This window comes from Anomaloglossus baeobatrachus, chromosome 3 (assembly GCF_048569485.1).
Source record: "Anomaloglossus baeobatrachus isolate aAnoBae1 chromosome 3, aAnoBae1.hap1, whole genome shotgun sequence".
In the NCBI taxonomy this organism is placed as follows: Eukaryota; Metazoa; Chordata; class Amphibia; order Anura; family Aromobatidae; genus Anomaloglossus; species Anomaloglossus baeobatrachus.
Genome location: NC_134355.1, coordinates 123761806 through 123782338, shown reverse-complemented (window position 1 = coordinate 123782338; position 20533 = coordinate 123761806). Strand labels below are relative to the sequence as shown.

Here is a 20533-nt window from a genome sequence, read left to right as displayed (position 1 = left end):
GACAAACATAACAATGTTGGCTCTATGTGCCTGATAGAAGCCAAAAGAATGACTTATTGGGCTCCCGCAGCCTAGCATACGGAAGTGTAATGCAAACAAAAAGAAAAGTATGGAATAACAGTGGACTATACTATTTAATTGACTGTGTTGCAATAAAAGAAATGTATATACTATATGGTTTATATTATGAGTCCTACACTAGGACCCTATGGGCGATCTATCCCACTGCATAGGCAGCTTTTTAACTTACCTGTTATCTATTTAACGCTTTTTAATGGCTAATTATGTCTCTAATCAACCAAGGTTAACACGTTAGGCTAGTTTCACACTTGCGTTGAACGGCATCCATTGCATTGCGTTGTGTGACGGATGCAACAGATGCGTTGTATATAATGGTGCAATGGATCGTACAAAACAACGGAAAGGTTGTGTTTTTTTTGTTTTTTTTTTTTCTTTTTTACAGTTTTACCGGCAGCAGACTATTGTGAACAATCAGCTGATCACCCGGTGGCCGGGCGCTCAGCTGATCGCTCTCAAAAGTCGGCTGCCGGGCGCTCAGCTGAGCGCTCTCACATGCCGGCGGCCGGGCGCTCAGCTGAGCGCTCTCACATGCCGGCGGCCGGTCGCTCAGCTGATCGCTCTCAAAAGCCGGCTGCCAGGCGCTCAGCTGAGCGCTCTCACATGCCGGCGGCCGGGCGCTCTCTCACATGCCGGCAGCCGGGCGCTCAGCTGATCGCTCTCAAAAGCCGGGTGCCGGGCGCTCAGCTGAGCAGCTCTCACATGCCGGCGGCCGGGCGCTCTCTCACATGCCGGCAGCCGGGCGCTCAGCTGAAGAACGTTCGGCCACCGAGAGACAAAATAAAGTTTGTGATTTTAAAAAAAGAGCATGCGCAGTGAAATCCTACGGATTGTGCTGCTCAAAAAAACGTTACATGCTGCGTTCCTTCCGCCCGACGCAGTGTCAAAATAACAACGCTGCGTCGTCCAGCAGATGCAACGCTGACACTTGCGTTACAGTGCGTCGTCCATATAAGTCTATGGAGAATAGCGCAGTGCGTTAACGGACTGCACTATTCTCCATAGTGACGGACTGTGCTGAATGCAAGTGTGAAAGTACCCTTATGTCAGTGTATAGTTCCTGCTGGTGTACCCCCCCCCCCCCTTGCACTTGTTATTGAGTGTCTTTGTCCCATTGTATATCTTTGCTGCAGGCAGACAATAGACTTGTCTAAGACCTTTCTTTGCATTATCATTATAAGCTATAAAATGCAATGAGACAACGAGCACATAATCCAAGGTTACATCATTGCCGCACTCAAACATCCCATTTTGCAGGAAGCTGAGCGTGCCCGGAGATATTCTGCGTGTATAGTACTGGTGCTCGCAGGAAAGAACTAATCGGTTTGGCAGTTTTTCGACTAAACCAGTCTATTATTGAAATTATGCATAATGTTTCTCACCCTTTTTGTTTTTCATCATTGATGTCTGTCTGTGATTAATCAGCAATCATACAATAATTGTATTATTTTTTGCATATATATGATTTGTGAGTAACAAGCTGTTGTGTTTCTAGGCACACCATTCCTGCAGTCCTATGGAAAGATGCTCAGGGAAAAGACCCGGCATGGTATGAAGAAGTGATGTCTACCAGCTATCCTGTCATCCTTTACTTACATGGGAACGCAGGCACAAGGTAAGCACTGCCATTTCCACTTGGGTAGAAAAGGAACTGGAAAGACAAATGGCTCAAATAGGGTCTTCTCCCAATTTATTGGATAAGGAAAAAATGGAATTGCTCAGCTGGAGGGGTTGTGAAATGGTCACAACAACTATAACAGAATGTAGGTAACAGCTGCCGCAGTGTACCCATAGTAGGATATTGTAACGTGGAAGTGAAAGGGTTAAAAACCACGCTGCCTGGAATGTGAGTTGTTCTGCGCGTTTCGGAGAAAAAAATCTTTTTCAGTACCATATCAGAAGTCTATCTGTAATCTGTTCCTGGAAAAAAGGAGATTTTTCTCCAAAACGCATAGAATAATAAATCCCGGTCCAGGCATCCTCAACTGTTCCATCTCTTTATGGCAGCGCGGCTTTTTAATCTTTTTACGTCAACATATCCTTTTTCACTTTGAACATTTATTCTGTTCTTATTTTCCTTTATGTAAAAAAAAAAAAAAGACAATCTCGTGTACTTACGTACAGTATTGGCAAAGCGTGGTTTCACACTCGGCAGAGTTGGAGAATTTTCTGTGACTGCCCCATTCATCTGTTGCAGAAATGTCATCAACAAATCTGCCTAGTGGAGAAATATTAATAGGGAAGACAAGCAAAAGGGTCTAAAATTCCCTGCAGGTTCATGTATAAAGCAACGTAGATGACTCACATGTCAGAAAGCGATATAGTGCTTGCCTGTTGGATTCTTTGTACAGTAGGTGCAGATTCATTACCTTGATCTGCCTTGTCGTTAGCAGACCGGCGCAAACCATTTTCTCAAACATTGTACCAAGTACCTCAGTTGTAGTTGAAAACCATTTTAATAGTGTATAGGGCTAAACTGACAATTCATTCACTATCAGAGACCCCAGTAAAAACCAGTAGATTTACATTAACAATCAATTATATTCACAATAGGTCCAAGCATAAAAAGTCAGAGAAAAACTTCAAAGCCACTTCAAGCAGAGATAACTGTAGGCGGTTATGGGTGTGACTATAGTAATCATCTCTGAGTGATCTTTACTAGATACAGACTATTAAGTGACATTCAGGACAAGTATAAAGGTGGCTTTACACACTGCAACATCGCAAACGACATCGCTGGAACGTCACCGGTTTTGTGACGTAATAGCGACCTCCCCAGCGACATTGCAGTTTGTGAAACACATCAGCGACCTGGCCCCTGCTGTGTAGTTGCTGATCGCTACAAATCGTTCAGGACCATTCTTTGGTCCTTTGTTTCCCGCTGTGCAGCATGATCGCTAGAAAGTCTCAGTGTGTAAAGGGGACTTAAATGTGCAGGCAGCAGGAGCCGGCTTCTGCGGACACTGGTAACCACGGTAAACATCGGGTAACCAAGAAGCCCTGTCCTTGGTTACCCGATATTTACCTTCGTTACCAGCCTCCGCCGCTCACTGTCCGTGCCGGCTCCTGCTCCTTGCACGTGTAGCAGAGTACACATCGGGTAATTAACCCGATGTGTGCTGTAACTAGGAGAGCAGGTAGCCAGCGCTAAGCAGTGTGCGCTGCTCCCTGCTCTCTGCACGTGTAGCTGCGTGCGCTGGTAACCAAGGTAAATATCGGGTTGGTTACCCGATATTTACCTTAGTTACCAAGCGCAGCATCGCTTCAGTGCGTCGCTGCTGGCTGGGGGCTGGTCACTGGTTGCTGGTGACAGCTCACCAGCAACCCGTGTTGCGATGCTCCAGCGATCCCTGCCAGGTCAGGTTGCTGGTGGGATCGCTGGAGCGTCTGACTGTGTGACCTCTAACCAGCAACCTCCTAGCAACTTACCAGCGATCCCTATGAGGTTGTATCGTTGTTGGGATCGCTGGTAAGTTGTTTAGTGTGACGGTACCTTAAGGGCTCGCAATAGCCTCGCCAGTAGATACAAAGTGTGGAGTAAACCAAGTATACTAGCTCCAAATATTTTATATACATTGATATACAGCATGTGCCAGATAGAAAAATGGCATGATAACGTAGCAACACTCAGAACCTATCCATGTCACGCCTATAAGAATGTGCAGATGAATGTCATTTTGTAGAGACTTAGAATAGGTCAATCATTGAAATATGCAATTTGATCTCATTTGTGGCCTGGTGATTTTTACTTTCTTATAGGCCCCTTTCACATGCCAATGAAAAACGTTCATGTTTTGCATGGCCATATTGAAGGTGCGTATGGCCCATCTGTGTGCCGTGATTTTGGCACACTAGTGTTCACTGTGGGCTTTCTGTCATAGCACATAGAGAGCAGAAACTTTTTACTCACCTGTCCCCAGCCCTGCTGTCCCCTATGCTGATGTCTCCGGTGCTGCTACTTCCGGGTCCGCAGTGCAGTGAATATTCATGAGGATAATGAGCGGACCTGGAAGCAAGTGACAACACGGATGGAGACCGGTGAATATAGAAAATCATTTTATTTCAAAGTCACGTGTTTTCTCCGGTACGTGTCACATGGATCGCATCAGTGTGTGGTCCGTGTGACATCAGTGCTGCCTGAAAAAAAACGGGCTTGTCACCGTGCAAAACACACAGACATGCGTGTTCTCCTTACGGACACACGGTTCTTGTGAAAACACTGATGTGTGTGCAGACCCCTTGATTATAATGGGTCTGTGTATATCCGTGTCTCTGGTACGTATGAAAACTGCGTCATACATACCGGAATCACTCACGTGTGAAGGAGTATTCGGGTGACATCGATAATGTCCCACTTTGTCGTCTGATCCCTATATATGTTAGGGTGCCAGTACCCGAGGACAGGAAGTACATTGTGGTTATAATAACTTAGATTGCATATCTAACAAGAACAAATGGTTTTTGTGTGGTTTTACAGTGTTTCACATTTTTCCTATGTAGACTATCCTTATAAAACGGAGGTACTTGGCACACAGTTTGATCATATTGAGAAGTTTTGCTGTGTATAATTGTTTTTTTTTACTTTTTTTTTCTCCCCACAGAGGCGGTGATCACAGAGTACAGTTATATAAGGTATTGTGGTATTTTTTTTTTTTCCTTCTGAGAATTTGCCTTAACATTTCTACAAGTCTGTGATCTAGAAAAAACCTCCGTATTGAAGATGCTGAATAATGAAATGGCTGAAGGAAGGAAGCAGCGGTGCACCTTTCTCCTACATGAAACGAGAAGCGAGGTCGGTCTGTGGAATATGACTCGCGAGTGCAGGGTGCAAGCCAAAAGTTAGGTCACTGTCGTGATCGAGTTACTCAAACTGTGTCAGAGGTCTTCTAGCAGGGTTCATTAATTAGCTGAGACCTTAGTTAATTTCTGCGTGTGGTGAGTGATTGAGAATAGTGTGGATAGATAGGTTTGCGGTTCTAATTTGAGCCGTTCTCACCTAGGTCAAAAACATGCAAAATGTTATTGTGTGTATACTATATAGTTATATTATGTCTGTGTGAGATCTAGCATGGAGGACTGAAACAAGGGCCTTACTGGCACGGCCTGTGTGGCGTGGAGGCTGGTAGAAAATGGCTGGTTATAGGACTGTATCTCATGAGGAAAACACGGATTCACAAGATGTTGTCTGAATAGTGGACAACCACTTTAGTGTGACCACCCTTAGGCTATGTGCGCACGTTGCGTAAATACATGCAGTTACGCTGCGCTTTGTAGCGCAGCGTAACTGCATGTGTCCTGCGTCCCCTGCACAGTCTATGGAGATTGTGCAGGGGCCGTGCGCACGTGGCGTCCTAGAGCGCAGCGCTTCGGCTGCTGCCCGAAGCGCTGCGTTCTAAGAAGTGACATGTCACTTCTTCCGTGCGCTTTGCCGGCAGCTCCTGCTCTGTCTATGGCAGGAGCTGCAGGCAGAGCGCATGGAATCAGCTTTTTTTTTTTTCTGTACGGACATTTTCTGCAGCGATTTGAAGCGCACGTGTGCTCTTCAGATCGCTGCAGAAATTTCTGCAGGGCTAGAACGCAACATGCGCACATAGCCTTAGCTTTCAATCAGTTCTTCCAGGTACACTTACACATAGTTTCTGAAGGAACTCAAGAAAGAGGTTGTTCCAAACATCTTCAAGAACTAACCACAGATCTTCTGTGGATGTAAGCTTTTACAAATATGTCTATTTATGTAATTCTATATTATCTGTTCCAAGGCACCTTCTTCTTTACTCTGCAGATAGTTCTCAATGACATTGGCTCTGTGTTTAGGGCCTTTGTCCTGCTGCAGAATTTGGAAGCAATCTGATGCCCCCCTGATGGTATTGCATGATGTATCTTCCTGTATTTCTTTGCATGGAGAACATCATTTATCCTGACCAAATCCCCAACTTCATATGTTAAACTGCAGACCCAAACGTGCAAGGAACGTTCACTATTCTTCACAGTTGTCTACAGACACTCAAGATTGTGCCGCTCTCCTGCCCTTTGCTAACAATCCGCCTTATGTTACAGCCAAATATTTCAAATGTTAAAGCGAATCTGTCTTCTACAACCTCACCTTTTGTATCAGAGGTTGGCTGTCCCTCACCTAGGGAGCTATAATTAGAAAATTGCCCTTGTTTATTTATTTATTTATTTTTTTTTTTTTCGTTTTTACACTGGCCACTAGGGATTTTTAAATTCCTACTTGTCATTTCCTGAAGAGTTTACAGGAGTTTTCTTATCAGTAGAGGCAGTATTACAATGACAGATAACACCACTATACACAGCTGATAACAAAGGGTCCACCAATCCATAAGCGATGTCACAGCTGACCCTGCTACCCAAACGTCTCAAAGTAACCTTTGCACACCCTCATTGGGCACTTCCAAACAAAAGAGGGTGAGAATTTGAGATCCTGAAACTTTAGAATCAAGTCTAAAAAGCTCTAATGGCCAGTGTGAAAGTTGCAAGGGGTCTACATGTACATATTATATTATATTATTTTTTTCATAATATGCAAAAAAATGAAAAAAGTAAATAAAAAAATAATAAAATATATATATATATATATATATATATTTATATATATATATTTATATATATATATATATAATATGTGTGTGTATACGTGTATATATATATATAAATACATACATATACAACATATATACACACAAAAACCTGTGTTAATCAATAGGTACATTTCTGATCATAGCTTCCGTTTAAGCCGCCTGCACAACTGTTTCAGTTGATGACTATAACCCCTATTCATGGCTTTTCTCGCTGGCCTTGGTGAGGGCCCAGAATGGGGCACAGCGCCTCCTAATGAATCAGGTGCGCCTCGCCACAAATCTTACTGCTGTCAGGGACTGGAGTAAGAAACGTCAACGCTCATCATGTGTTTTACGAGCCGGGGTCACCACACTGTCAACCACCTTGTTGGAGCTGTGTGAGGAAAAAGCCAAAGGTTCCAGAATTTTTGTTTGGTTAATTGGTTACTGATACACCTGACAATAATCCTAAAAAATCCCTGACTGTGTACAAGTACCTAGAAGAAGTGATGTTGTTTTAAAGGCAACGGCTGGTCACATCCGATAATAATTAAATTTAAATGTCTTACTTTTCATTTTGTTAATTGATAAAAATAAACAAACACTTTTTTTGCAGCATTTTTCCCACTCCAGCCTAAAACCTTTGCACAGTACTGTGTATACATAATATGTACATTTAAAGGAAATCTGTCACTGGGTTTATGCTACGGTATATGATAGCACCATGATGTGGGGCAGAGACCCAGATTCCTGTGATGTATCACTTACTGGGTTGGTTGCTTTAGTTTTGAGAAATTCACAGCTTCATCTGCTGCTCATCACTCTTTCTCTGATTGCTGAGCATTGTATAACCCCTCCGATACTACTGATTGGCAGATTATTGTGCAGAAAGCTGCCAGTGATGGGGACGGAGTTATACAGAGCTCATTGATATGGAGGACTACAGGGCAGCAGGTTTACTACTCCTCTGGTGATAACCTCCTGCTGAGTAAAACAGTGGTTTTATAAAAACTGAAGCAAGCAGTCCTGTAAACGATAAATTGCTGGAATTAGGGTCTCTTTCTCTACATTATGCTACTCTTAGGTTAGGTGACAAAAACCTAGTGACATTCCTTTAAAGGGAATCTCTCAGCAGGTTTTTGCCACTTTATCTGAGAGCAGCATGTTGTAGGCAAAGAGATTCTGAATCGAACGATGTGTCACTTAGATTACTGTGTGCAGTCTTTCTGACTTTATCTCAGAATTGAGTGTAGCAGAGCTGGGAGCTGTCCTCGCCCACACCAGACTTTCAGTAGAGGTGGGCACTGACTGTGAGGTATCAATCACAGCAGGGGGCATGTCAGTCTGCAGTGCAGAGGAGTCACACCAATGTTAACCATAGAGCAATAAACCCTTTGGTTTAGGTAAATAATAGCAATAGCTGGCACAAAGATAGGCGAGACACAGATTTTTATTTTTTTTTTCACCCTTGCAGCATGTTCTCCTCAGCTGACATTGCAAAATCTTGCTGACCGATTCCCTTTAAAGGCAATCTGCTGATACCTGCAGCCGCCACTAGTGGGTGCGTAGGGCCAGCTGCACCCTCATTACATACGGAACTGAATTGAAAACCTGAATGCTTTAGGCTTGTGAGCGCCCTCTAGTGACGGCTGCAGGTAGTCAGTAAATTCTTTTTTTAAATCTACAGTATTCAAGGGATTTAGTGATTGGTGTGTGAAGATCAGAACCTTGACCTCTTTACCCCCCCCCCCAAAAAAAGCAAGTATATTGAGAACTTGACCAGCACAGAAGTGTGGACTCCAGATGGTCAACATGTATTGTAATTGAGTGTTTGCAAGCAATGAAATTAGAAGTGGCATAAAATAGCAGCTATTAGAGAATTGTGTAATAATAACTTGTAGTTTCATATCTCCTTTTTCTGTGCTTGTTTCCCGGTTTAGGTGCTCAGCACTTTGGGCTACCATGTAATCTCCTTTGACTACAGAGGTGAGTGACTGCTCTTGTAGGTGTTAATGCTTCACCATCACTAGAAGCCCCAGAGCCTGAATTGGCTTTTTTTAGCCTTCGTGGTTGAGTTTTGACATGTGCCCTTCCGCAGTGCAGATGTAAATCACACGCTTCCTCTTCTGTATGGGACAGGGTGCAGCAACTGATTCTGATTACCAGGGCGGAAAAACTCCTGTCATGTGCTCACACAGTGCTTTTTGGAAATGACAAGTTTACCAGTGAAGCCTGTGTAATGGCTGGAGGTCGTAGAGCACACGTAAGAGTGATTTTGCCAGTGCTGTGGAGTCAAATGCAGATGAACCTGGGAGTGGGAGTGTCTGTGTAATCGGTACAGGCACCAGTGCAATTCATGGCGAAAGACTGGGGTCCAGGCTTTATTAAGCAACAAGCACTCCCCCCCCCCCCCCCCCTTCCCCAAACACTACCATTGAATAAAAGAGGGCCCGACTTTCTAATTACATACAGTTCGATTTATATCCAAGAAAAATGAGCAGAAAATTGGTGGTGACATGGAAATTTGTTGTTCCTTATTGGTCTTGTCATTTTCATTATCTATATATTATGAAACATGCTACTGAACTCAGCACAGGCATGCAACATTAATCTACCTCCATAATTGTAATACCTTGGCTATGGCTCTACATTCTGATTGATTGTTAGATGGTCATTTTAACCCCGGTCTTCCCTATGGCATACTAATATATTATGGTAAGTGGGCGATCACAACAAGCTGACTTAATAACTCATCACAGTGGTGGCACCGGAGCTGTGGCCATGCCATATATGCCACCTGTAGAATGTAAATGTGACGCCCTGGCAAAACCAGGTAGTCACACATAGACCCCCGCATAACACCTTCCCTCACTTAGGAAACACACAGCTGACCTGAAACCCTAGTCAACCCCCCCCCCCAACCTTAGGGAAAGATAGACACACCAGTGGGTGGGACCAGGCAGTTGGACACGCCCACCCAGGGGTTTAGACAGCCCAGTGTGGGAAAACAAGCAGATAGAGTTTGTAGTTCAAGTGGAGAGGAGTGTGGGCTGGAGCTAGGTGTAGTCCCAGCAGAGGAAGTTCAAGTTGAACAGTGTCAGGGTTGGAGCCCTGGTGCCTTTGGCTAGGTGGCAGATGGTGGTCTCTGTCAGCAGGAGACTGAAGACGGCTCGGCAGAACCGAGGTGGACCGGGACAGGGTTGTAGCCCGCCACTACTGACACGGAGAACTGACCCGGAAACTGTAGCACAGAGGGGGTACTCGGACCCTGAAGCCAGGACCGAGACCAGCGGCCTAGCTAATTAACCGATTGAGGCCAGGATTATAGGTCCTGTCCCACCCAAAGTCCCTAATAGAAGACAACAGCCCACCGATAGGGATAGATGGCCACCGCTAGGGCCCATAGATCCCACGGGCCAGCGTCTGCGAGCACGGCTCTTTAGGCCACATCCGGCCGGGAGCGGACTCCTGAGTTCCAGACCAGGCAGTCCACATTTCACAAAACTAGTGCAGAGGAAAAGGACAGTGACCACCAGCCTGGGTGGGGGACCTGAATGCAACCGGCCGCGGCAGCCGGCCACCAGCACCTTGGTTTACCAAAAGACTCGTGTGATTCATTTACTGTGAGTAACCAAACCTCCCCCTGCCTGCTCAGGCGCGCCGGTCCTTGCCATCGCTATACCCTGCACAAAGACACTGGGCCCCGGGGCAACCATCCCTACCCACGGAGGGGTTAACATCCAGCTGAAATGACTTTAGTGCCAGTTGTTTACCCTTCAAGATGCTGGTGCTTCCCACAGCACCTAAGTAGTTAGAGGAAGGGGAATCTCTGTCACCACATTCTTTTTGTGGTTTCTCTGACACCGTGTAAGAATGCACCCCAATGTCACCTGTGCAAAGAGAATGAGACATTATGACTATGAAGTATTGGCATCTTTAAACATAACTGGGCAGCACAGCAGATAAACACTTGGACCTTAAAGCGTCCAGTCTTATGCTAATATTCTGCAGTCACTTATGGTCATGTCACACACAACGACAGCGACGACGACGTCGCTGCTAAGTCACCATTTTCTGTGACGTAGCAGCGACCTTGCTAGTGATGTTGCTGTGTGTGACATCCAGCAACGACCTGGCCCCTGCTGTGAGGTCGCCGGTTGTTTCTAAATGTCCTGGACCATTTTTTGGTCGTTGCTCTCCCGCTGTGAAGCACACATCGCTGTGTGTGACAGCGAGAGCAACAACTCAATGTGCAGGGAGCCGGCTTCTGCGGACACTGGTAACAAAGGTAAATATCGGGTAACCAAGCAAAGGCTTGGTTACCCGATATTTACCTTCGTTACCAGCGTCCGCAGCTTCTTGAAGCCGGCTGTCTGCTCCCTGCACACGTAGCCAAGGTACGCATCGGGTAACTATAAGCAAAGTGGTTTGCTTATTAACCCGATGTGTACTCTGGCTATGAGTGAAGGGAGCCAGCGCTAAGCGGTGTGCGCTGGTAACCAAGGTAAATATCTGGTAACCAAGCAAAGCACTTTGCTTGGTTACCCGATATTTACCTTAGTTACCAAGCGCAGCATCGCTCCCACGCGTCGCTGTTGGCTGGGGGCTGGTCACTGGTCGCTGGTGAGATCTGCCTGTTTGACAGCTCACCAGCGACCATGTAACGACGCAGCAGCGATCCTGATAAGGTCAGATCGTCGTCGTGATCGCTGCTGCGTCGCTACGTGTGACCTAGGCTCTAGTGTCTGCAGATTTCTGAATCCTTACAGCATGTGCACCACACACACTGTCATAATATTACAGTGTGGCTGCTGATAGCGGGCAGTCACAGAACAAAACCTATGTGATTAGCATACATGTGATCACATGTACTCAGCCTCGCTCAATACAAGTGAATTAAGTGAGGCCGAACTCAGCTGGTCAGAATGTGGGCAGAAATATGCATGCTCCTGGCAGCAATATTCGAGAATCATGACAGTGTGCTGGGTGCGAGCTACAAGGATTCAGAAAAGAAAATGGACAAACCCTATAAGTTAGTTTTCCATTTTAATAGACCATGTGTCCAAACAAGATGGTTATAGACTGTTGTGGGATGAAACTATACCTCTATATGCGTCTGATGTTTTATGAAGGCACACAGATTTTTCTCCTGCAATCCTATAAACCTGGGAGGAAAAACCGGAGTATGTTCCATTGTATTCCTAATTATGTTATAAGGGGTAATACATTTCCCATCATTGACACCTCTATGTTGGCAGGATTGCCTCTTTGTACTATGGGCCTGTGGGTCTCCATGTGCTGCCTCTGCCCTTACCAATATAACATTGCCCAGTATAAAGAGTGCCCTCTCCTGGATTTTTGAAGAGATGCTTCTCATTAAAATGTGTTTATAGCTGTATTAAATGTATTGGCTGCATCAAAGATGGCTTAGGATAGGAAAGCAGTATCCAGCACAGCGCCCTCCATATAAGTGTGGCAGTGCCTGGTACTGCAGCGTGACCATTTGAACGGGCTGATCTGCAGCACCAGGCACTGATACAGCAGTAATGGGGTCTGTGCACTCTTTTCATTCTGCTTTGATCATTCATTCTTGGCTAATTCTAAGTATGGTCTGTAAACATTATTCCCCAAAAACCTGCAAATAAATTATGGAATCCACCCCTGTAGTTATGTAGACTGTTAGATAATGAATTAGTATTCTTGCAGTTGTCAGGACAAAAGCTGTGAAAAATTGTATGTGTATGTATGTATATATATATATATATATATATATATATATATGTATATATAACATTTTACAGAATTTTGGAGGAGATTTCGCTAATGTCCTCAGTCTGGGTACAAAGCCTTGAGAGAAGGTGAGCGGAGAAATAAGACGCCAGCAACAGAGATCCTTCACCTTGCGTTGCTATTTCTAGTCCTGAAGCCTGATCTGCAGTGACTGCGGTGCTGATGGTGCAAATTGTCATTCCCTACAGAGAATGGGATTTCTGAATAAGAGAGTGACCTCCTCTATAGACCGGGTGGAAGCTGATCAGTCGGGTCACATGGAAAATCAGAGGGAAATAAAGACGCTCCAGCATAGACATGATCCCTATTGACATTGCAGAATCCCGATACGTCTCTGCTTTTATAAAGCGTCTGTCTGGATAACACAACTTCTTTAATCTACAACTATTGAAGTCTTGACACTTGACATTTTCTACTAGTAAGGAAACTAGTGACTGATGCAAGAGGGAAAAGTCTTATTCTAATCCGGAAATTTTCACTTTATACTTTCATCTCAGAACATCATTACTAGTATAGAGCAGGAGAATACATGGAGCCAAGTAATTCACAATGGCCGTCTGTAAGAAGAGAACTGGTGTGGGCGCAGATCAGCACCACAATAACCAGGCTGGGTGCCAAAATCTGGAGAGCCATTAATCCCGCAGTGCTGCTGTTCCTGCTCCCGGCCTGGTGCACGCTGTGTACCGGGGAGACTGGATTTATACAATACTGACAGGTTACAGCACAATACTCCTCTTTTTTATTTATTAAGTCATTGACTGTTGTTGTAATAGAAAATGACATGGTAGTTTCCATGTTTGTTTGCGCAGCGTCATGGCGTGGCTGTCCGTCTCTTTTCTTGTGTATATCCATTATCACTGGTATTAATAATAGTCGATGCTTTCCAAATTATTTTACAATGAGTTACAAAATTCTGGTTGTGGATTAATTCTCCCTTCATTGTTGGTAAGCCACGGCCTCGGGAGCAGAGAATTGGTCAGACATACTAGATTCTACACCTCTGAAGTAAGGAGAGACCTCGCTCACATAACACGGTGCACTAGACCCATTCAGCAAATGTGCGATAGTCGCGTGCTTCCCCGCATGTCAAAAGGTATTACGTGCATGTATGAAGCATAAAGAGGGTCTGCTGTCTGCCAAAGAATTGGAAATATTTTTTGGGGTTCTTACACCTCTTCATTCCTGAGAAATGGCGCACCTCTTCTGTATATAAATCTTGTCTCTTTAGCCAAATGGGTGTGGTAATAAAGTATTTAATAATGGAGTCTTTTTAAAGACCATGGCAACTTGGGAGAAAAAAAAAAAGTCTAAATTTGCATCCAGAGAAGAGGAGGTCATATCTCAGGACGGTAGAGGCAGAGGAACAAAAATATAATGCCAGATTCAGGAGAACAGCGGCATTTACATTAGGTACAAAAAGTGTGTGTGTTTAATAAATAAATATATAATATGTTAATTTAAAAGGAATCTGTAAGCAGGTATTTGCTACTTAAGCTGAGAGCAGCATGATGTAGGCAAAGAGATCCTGAATCCAACGATTTATCCCTTACATTACTGGTTGCGGCTGCTCTGCGGAAATCAAAGATTTTAGTTTTAACATATAGCAGAGGTAGAAAAGCTGCCCCCCGCCCACCCCAGGCTATCGCTGTTCTATAGACAGAAGCTGCTAATCATAGAGGAGGGCAGAGTCTAACACCTCTTGAGTTCACTAATAATAAAGCTACTGAAGCTTAAAGTGAATCTGTCACCAGGTTTCTACCACCTTATGTGAAAGCAGCATAACATAGGGGCAAAGATCCTGATTCCAGTGGTGTGTCACGTACTGGGCTGCTTAGTGTACTTTTGATAAAATCAGTGTTTAATCAGCAGTAGATCATCATTAGAGGACTACTTGGCGTGCTGCCAGGTAGTCCAGCATTCTCATGAGCTCTGTATAACGGCTAGATCTGCAGCAGAGAAAACATTGATTTTACCAAAATGACAACAAACAACTCAGTAAGTTACACATCGCTGGAATCAGGATCTCTGCCTCTACATTATGCTGCTCTCAGACCTGGTGACAGATTCCCTTTAAACTGACATTGCAGGTAAACAAAATCATACTTTATAATAAGAGATTCCTGGCTGTAATCTGTATGGTAACCCTTGCAGCATGCTGTCTTCAGATTGCATATCAAAAACCTGCTGACAGATGCACTTTTTAAATGTAAAGGGGGATTCCCATCTTGCCCATTTAGTCACTTATTGCAGTCCATGGGATTTAGCATAGGCTACTTGACTGGCAGATGACTTCATAAAACTAGTAAATAAATGTATGACCTGAATGTCCTTATAGAATGCCTGTATGTTTCTTTTAGGATGGGGAGACTCTGTTGGCTCTCCTTCAGAAACTGGAATGACCTATGATGCCCTCCATGTTTTTGATTGGATAAAGGCCAGAAGTGGTGACAACCGTGTATATATTTGGGGACACTCATTAGGCACGGGGTAAGCTGAAAACCATTTGTTTTAAACAGTAGTCAAGAATGTTCCTTGTAGTAAAAGCCGCACATTGTCCTGGCAGTGGGGAGCGTTCACTGCTTGTATTGGGGGACACTGCTGCTCTATCCTAATAGGAACCTTTACTGTGTCACCAATTGTATAGAAATCTGACACTGTTATAAATCCGGCATTATATGATTTTTAGCACTAATGACTGTATTTTTTTTTTTAATTTTAGGGTTGCTACAAATTTAGTGAGGAGGCTGTGTGAGCGAGGTATGTGATGTGTACCTGTTACTGCTCTGTGCATTATACTGATGCTCTGTTGTTTTATTTTCTGTGCTTTATTTTTTTTTTTTTTTTAATTTATGGAGACTTTTAGTAATAAGTCTATAGGATTCAGTTTGTTCATCAAATAGGCCAGGAACTGATGAGTGGACCCGTGTATGTTCGGGTTCTGCCAGACTTTAGTTAAAAGTTTGGATCGAGACTTGACCTGAACTTGTTCCCGGATCCTGAATCCCATATACTATAATAGGTATCCGAACTAACGGGCTCCAGTTGAGTAACGAGTATAATGGAAGTCAATGATTGGGCAGTTTGGCTCTTCGCCCACATACAGTTAGCCATATAGAGAGCATTCCCAGCATCCGAAAGCATTATTTTTACCCCCAGTTTGAGCCATTCAAAGACTGCACGCTGCTCTCACTGGGCCGAGTACCAAGTGTACCCAAGCACAGTGATACTCAATGGAGTGGATAGCATACAAGCAGCACCTGAACTCGGACACACTTTTTTTTTTTTTTTTTTTTAAATCGGTGTTTGAGTCAGAGACCCGGGTACCCGGTGTGTGGTACGACCCCCGAGCTTTACAGGTCGTTTTCACTCATCTCTATCCAGGTCGTCTGGTAATGCAGCATTTCTAAACCAAATGTAGCCATATACTGGGCTCATGGCTATCTTCCCCAACATTGCCATAATCAGTCTGGTTATTTTTCGGGTTAGGGCTGCTGGTGTTTGGAAACTGATCCATCAGGTCAGTTATTATTTCCCATAAAAAGCAAATGTTAGGGACCGTCTCCTATAACCTGTGTGTGTCTTGGCCTTTGAATCATGGACATCTGGTTTAATGAGATCTAATTAATACGCAAAATCTGACCCTAGAATTGACACATCCTGAACTTTTTTTTTTTTTTTTAATAAGGCCTCGTGTTCTGCTGGGATCAGATTATGCAGTTTTTACATTCTGGTATTCTTTGATACAAACATCCATGTAGGCCTCTATAATTGTAAGGTGCTGAGTAGTATTTATACAAAATGTATCTTTTCTGTGGGTAATAAAATGATTTTTTGTTTGTTTTATGGCATTTTAAAAATGTAAAATTTGGCCTGAAAATGCATAACGTGTAGAAGGGTGAAGATCCTGCATACATTGACTTGTGTGGTTATTTGCAGAAACGCCTCCCGATGCTCTAATATTAGAATCCCCATTTACAAACATCCGAGAAGAAGCGAAGAGTCATCCGTTTTCAGTGGTCAGTATATTACATTATTACAAGGGATGCTTTTAGTAGCTGCTCACATGAGAATTCCTCTGTCTCCGGTTGATTCACATGTTCTCTTGCCTTGTTACTTATCCAGATATACAGGTATTTCCCCGGCTTTGACTGGTTCTTCCTGGATCCCATCACAGCAAGTGGCATCAAATTTGCAAATGATGATAAGTAAGTGTGTGGTAATAGTCGTAATTGTCAAAATGTCCTGTATGTAATTCCAACAATATGAGACACCAAGACAGATAAGGACTCCAGTAAAGACAATTGGGTCCTTCGGTGCGTTTGGTTTCCATCAAGTGATGACCAGGCACTGCCTTCCCAGGAATGTTCAGTGCATGATTTATAGACTCATATTCCCAGGACCCCCACCGCTCTGTACAACAAAAGGCCTTCCCATTACCACCTAAAGGGAGATTCCTTCTTATTAAGTAATGTCACCTTCATACCACCAATTCAGGCAGTTCTTTCCAAGCAGCACGTGAAACTGACGAAGGTCTGATATTAGACCGAAACGTCTTTTTTTTTTTTTTTTTACTTGTTCACTGAATATTGCTGCACAAATAAAATCTCTTTTCATCCATTTGGGAGTGCCCGGCTTTATTTCCTAGTTTTTGGATTTGAACCCTTCCAGTGCACCCCGACTTATACCAGGAGTGCCACGGTTTTTCACATTGATGTAGTGATCTATTCCTGAGAATGATGAGGTTGCATGCCTGTTTGTCCTGAGCACTGCTATGCAGATGGCTATTATCAGAAGAATTGGGGGTTCAAGAAGTCACCCCAATCATAAAGTGAAGTTATTTCCTAATACATTAGATAGTGGTTGTCAAGGATTGGCTACTTTTTTTTCCTCTTTTCTTAAATGTATGTATTTTGGGTTAAAGCCCTTTTGAAATTGGCTTTCATAAACCGTTGCACCATTTGCCTTTTACAGGCCCTTTTGTACATTCAACTTTGATGTGGCCATAAGGCTATCTTCACACACTGCATTATTGACCACAAAGATGCAGCGTTTTTGGCCAAAAACGCATCCAAAAAACACATGCATTTTTTATACGTTTTTACCGCATTTTGCCTAATGCATTTTTTAAGTCAAATTTATTGACTAGAAGGGCTCAAAAACAATGGAAAAGCGCAAAAATAATTGACATTCTGCATCTTCAAAAACGCAGCCTAAAAGAGATGCCCAGTGTGGACAGCAAAATAGAAGTCGCATACACTTTGCTGGGGGAAGGAAATGCATGCATCTAGGTGCAGCTCTGTGACCTCAAAAATGCACCAAAAACGCAGCAAAAGATGCCCTGTGTGATATATGAATGTTTCTTCAAGTAAATGGATACTGTCTGCACTTCTGAAGATCAGATGATCGACAATTTGAGAACCAATAATAGTTTACTTTGCACATAATAACAGTTGTAAAGATGGAGAGTGAAACCTTTTGTATTGTTTCTTGCTCTAGTGTGAAGTACATTTCATGCCCTCTGCTCATTTTACATGCGGAGGATGACCCGGTGATCCCATTCCATCTAGGAAGAAAGGTATTTATTTTATCTGCGCTCCCACGTTTGTTTCTGTTCCAGAATTAATAATCAGTAAAGCCAGGCGAGATCATCAAAACCTTCTGAGAAGTGAAGGGGCTGCAGGGTGCAGAACGGTCAAGATTGCCTGTGTATTGCTTGGCCGAGTACCATTAACACTAGACGTCCCAGAAATTTCGAGCTCCCCCTGAAGTCCCGAAAGAGGGTCAAATGACCCCTTAGTCCAAACTGAATAGAACTAACTAGAAACTAAATGGCTAAACTCAATGGAAAACAACAACCTTCTGTGGTGTGACAGTAATGGCCTTAATTACAGCACAAAAGACGGTGATTATAGGATGTAGCTAAAATCCTTCAGGTCATTCGAACCGTCTCTGGGTTCCAAAGGTAGAAATGTTAAATGACCCTTCTCTGGGACTTCTAGTGTTAATATAGGAATACACTGATTTTACACTGGTTACTCTCTGAATTGGTGATGATCCCTGTATATGCACTGGTGTGTGTGCATTGATATAGAGAGAGCGAACGAGATATCTACATGTTTGTGTATAAAGCTGACTATGCTGAAGACAAATGTAATAGTAATCTTTGGCTTAGCTCTATTATTACTTGTGATCACATTTAATCTCACTTAATCTAAATTTGCTTCCCAATAAAACTTTGTCACTCTGTATTGTTGTCTGATCTCTGTAGCTTTACACCATTGCTGCTCCAGCGCGAAGTTTACGAGACTTCAAGGTACAGTTTGTTCCTTTTAATAAAGATCTGGGATATAGACACAAGTACATATACAGGAGTCCGGAGCTAAAACAGATCCTGAGGTTAGTGTGTTGTTCAAAAGCGCTATAATTTGTCTAAAATTGTATTTTTTATTTTTTTAATTATAGTTTTAATTGTTGATTGAGTCTGTCAGCAGGTTTTTCAGGTAGGGACAGAGACCCTGATTGCAGCAACGTAACACTTACTTTGCTGGGTGCACCTGTTATGATAATTCCGTGTTCTCTGCTGCAGATTGAGCAGAGCTGTGTATAGCCCGTTCACACCACAGCTTTCTTCTTGCATTGTATAATGATGGCTGCTAATCAGTGCTGTCCTGGTTGGATTACGCGTTACAAGACCAGTTGTCCTGTAATGATGATCTTCTGTTGATAAACTGATTGTATTGAACCAGGAAAACACAGCCCTGTAAGTGACACATCCTCGTAATTGGGGTCTCTGCTCTTAATTATGGTGCTCATAGATAACATAGGAAAAACCAGATATTTAAAGAAATTATAGATTTGTGGGTGATCTGAAACATCCTGGGTCTCAGTACGGTAATGTTCCCGAGTGGGAGTGCCCCAGGACGTAATGTGCTCTTAGCATTCAGCCTAACTGGGACTTTGCTCACTTTAATATATACATGCAATGTTCAGAACCATGTTTGCTTGGGCTGCCGCATTCTAACATCTCTATTCTGCTGTAGTGAGAAAAGAAACCTAACATCTGCTCTTGGCATTTATCATGCTATACATGTACCATATTTTTCAAATTATAAGACACACTTTTCCTCCCAAAAATTTGGGAGCAAAATGAGGGGTAAGTCTTAAAATTTGAATGTAGCTTACCAAGGGTCACAGGAGGCAATGCTGTGCTGCTGCTCTGTGCGGTTCTGTAAGGTGGCCGGCGGCTGCCCTGTGTGGCTTTATGCGGTGGCCAGCTGCTGCTCTGTGCAGCTCTGAACGGTGGCTGCTCTGTGCAGTGGCCGGTGGCATTGCTCTCTGCGGCAGGCAGTGAGGTACGGGCCATTCTGACGATGTCTGTGGTGAGGACTTCAAATAATGGCGCCCAGAGTCCGCACATGCGCAGATGGAGCTCTTGGCTCAAAATATCATCTGCGCATGCGCCGCCTCCGTGTGCCATTTCTTTGAAGCCCTCATCGCCAACGTCTTCAGAATAGCCCATGCCTCACCATCCTGCCACACAGAGCAGAGCCAGCACAAGAGCCGAGCCAGACACCACCAGATTATAAAACAGATCCCATATTTATTTATTTTTTTACCTTTTCATTTTATTTATTTTATTTATTTATTTTTTTTCCCCTCGAAATTTGGGGTGCTACTTATAAAATGAAAAATACGGTATATACATGCACAGCTCTACCATACACACTTACTTGTACATACACATAGCTCTGCTATACATGTATGTATACCCACAGCCCTGCTATACACGTACACACACAGCTCTGCTACACACGTGCAACTGCTGGCACGCAGGATGAGGAGGGTATGCTCTGCTGCAGAGTGCTCTCACTTATTCGGATGGATGCAATGTCAGAGTTCTCCTTAATCATAGGAAGCTGTTTCCCGATTATAGGGTGTACATACAGTCAGGGCCAGAAATATTTGGACAGTGACACAAGTTTTGATATTTTAGCTGTTTACAAAAACATGTTCAGAAATACAATTATATATATAATATGGGCTGAAAGTGCACACTCCCAGCTGCAATATGAGAGTTTTCACATCCA

General features: G+C 43.5%; 1 protein-coding gene across 2 annotated transcripts in view; it reads left to right on the top strand.

Moving 5' to 3' along the window:
* ABHD12 (abhydrolase domain containing 12, lysophospholipase) overlaps positions 1-20533 on the top strand; it is a 110628-nt gene that overhangs the window by 86207 nt on the left and 3888 nt on the right. For both annotated transcript variants that reach the window (XM_075339422.1, XM_075339421.1), the window contains exons 4-12: positions 1574-1693; positions 4680-4710; positions 8597-8642; positions 14804-14933; positions 15166-15203; positions 16383-16462; positions 16569-16651; positions 17943-18021; positions 18715-18842. In XM_075339422.1, the coding sequence (XP_075195537.1) occupies positions 1574-1693; positions 4680-4710; positions 8597-8642; positions 14804-14933; positions 15166-15203; positions 16383-16462; positions 16569-16651; positions 17943-18021; positions 18715-18842 (735 nt within the window). The remainder of the gene's footprint in view (positions 1-1573; positions 1694-4679; positions 4711-8596; positions 8643-14803; positions 14934-15165; positions 15204-16382; positions 16463-16568; positions 16652-17942; positions 18022-18714; positions 18843-20533) is intronic.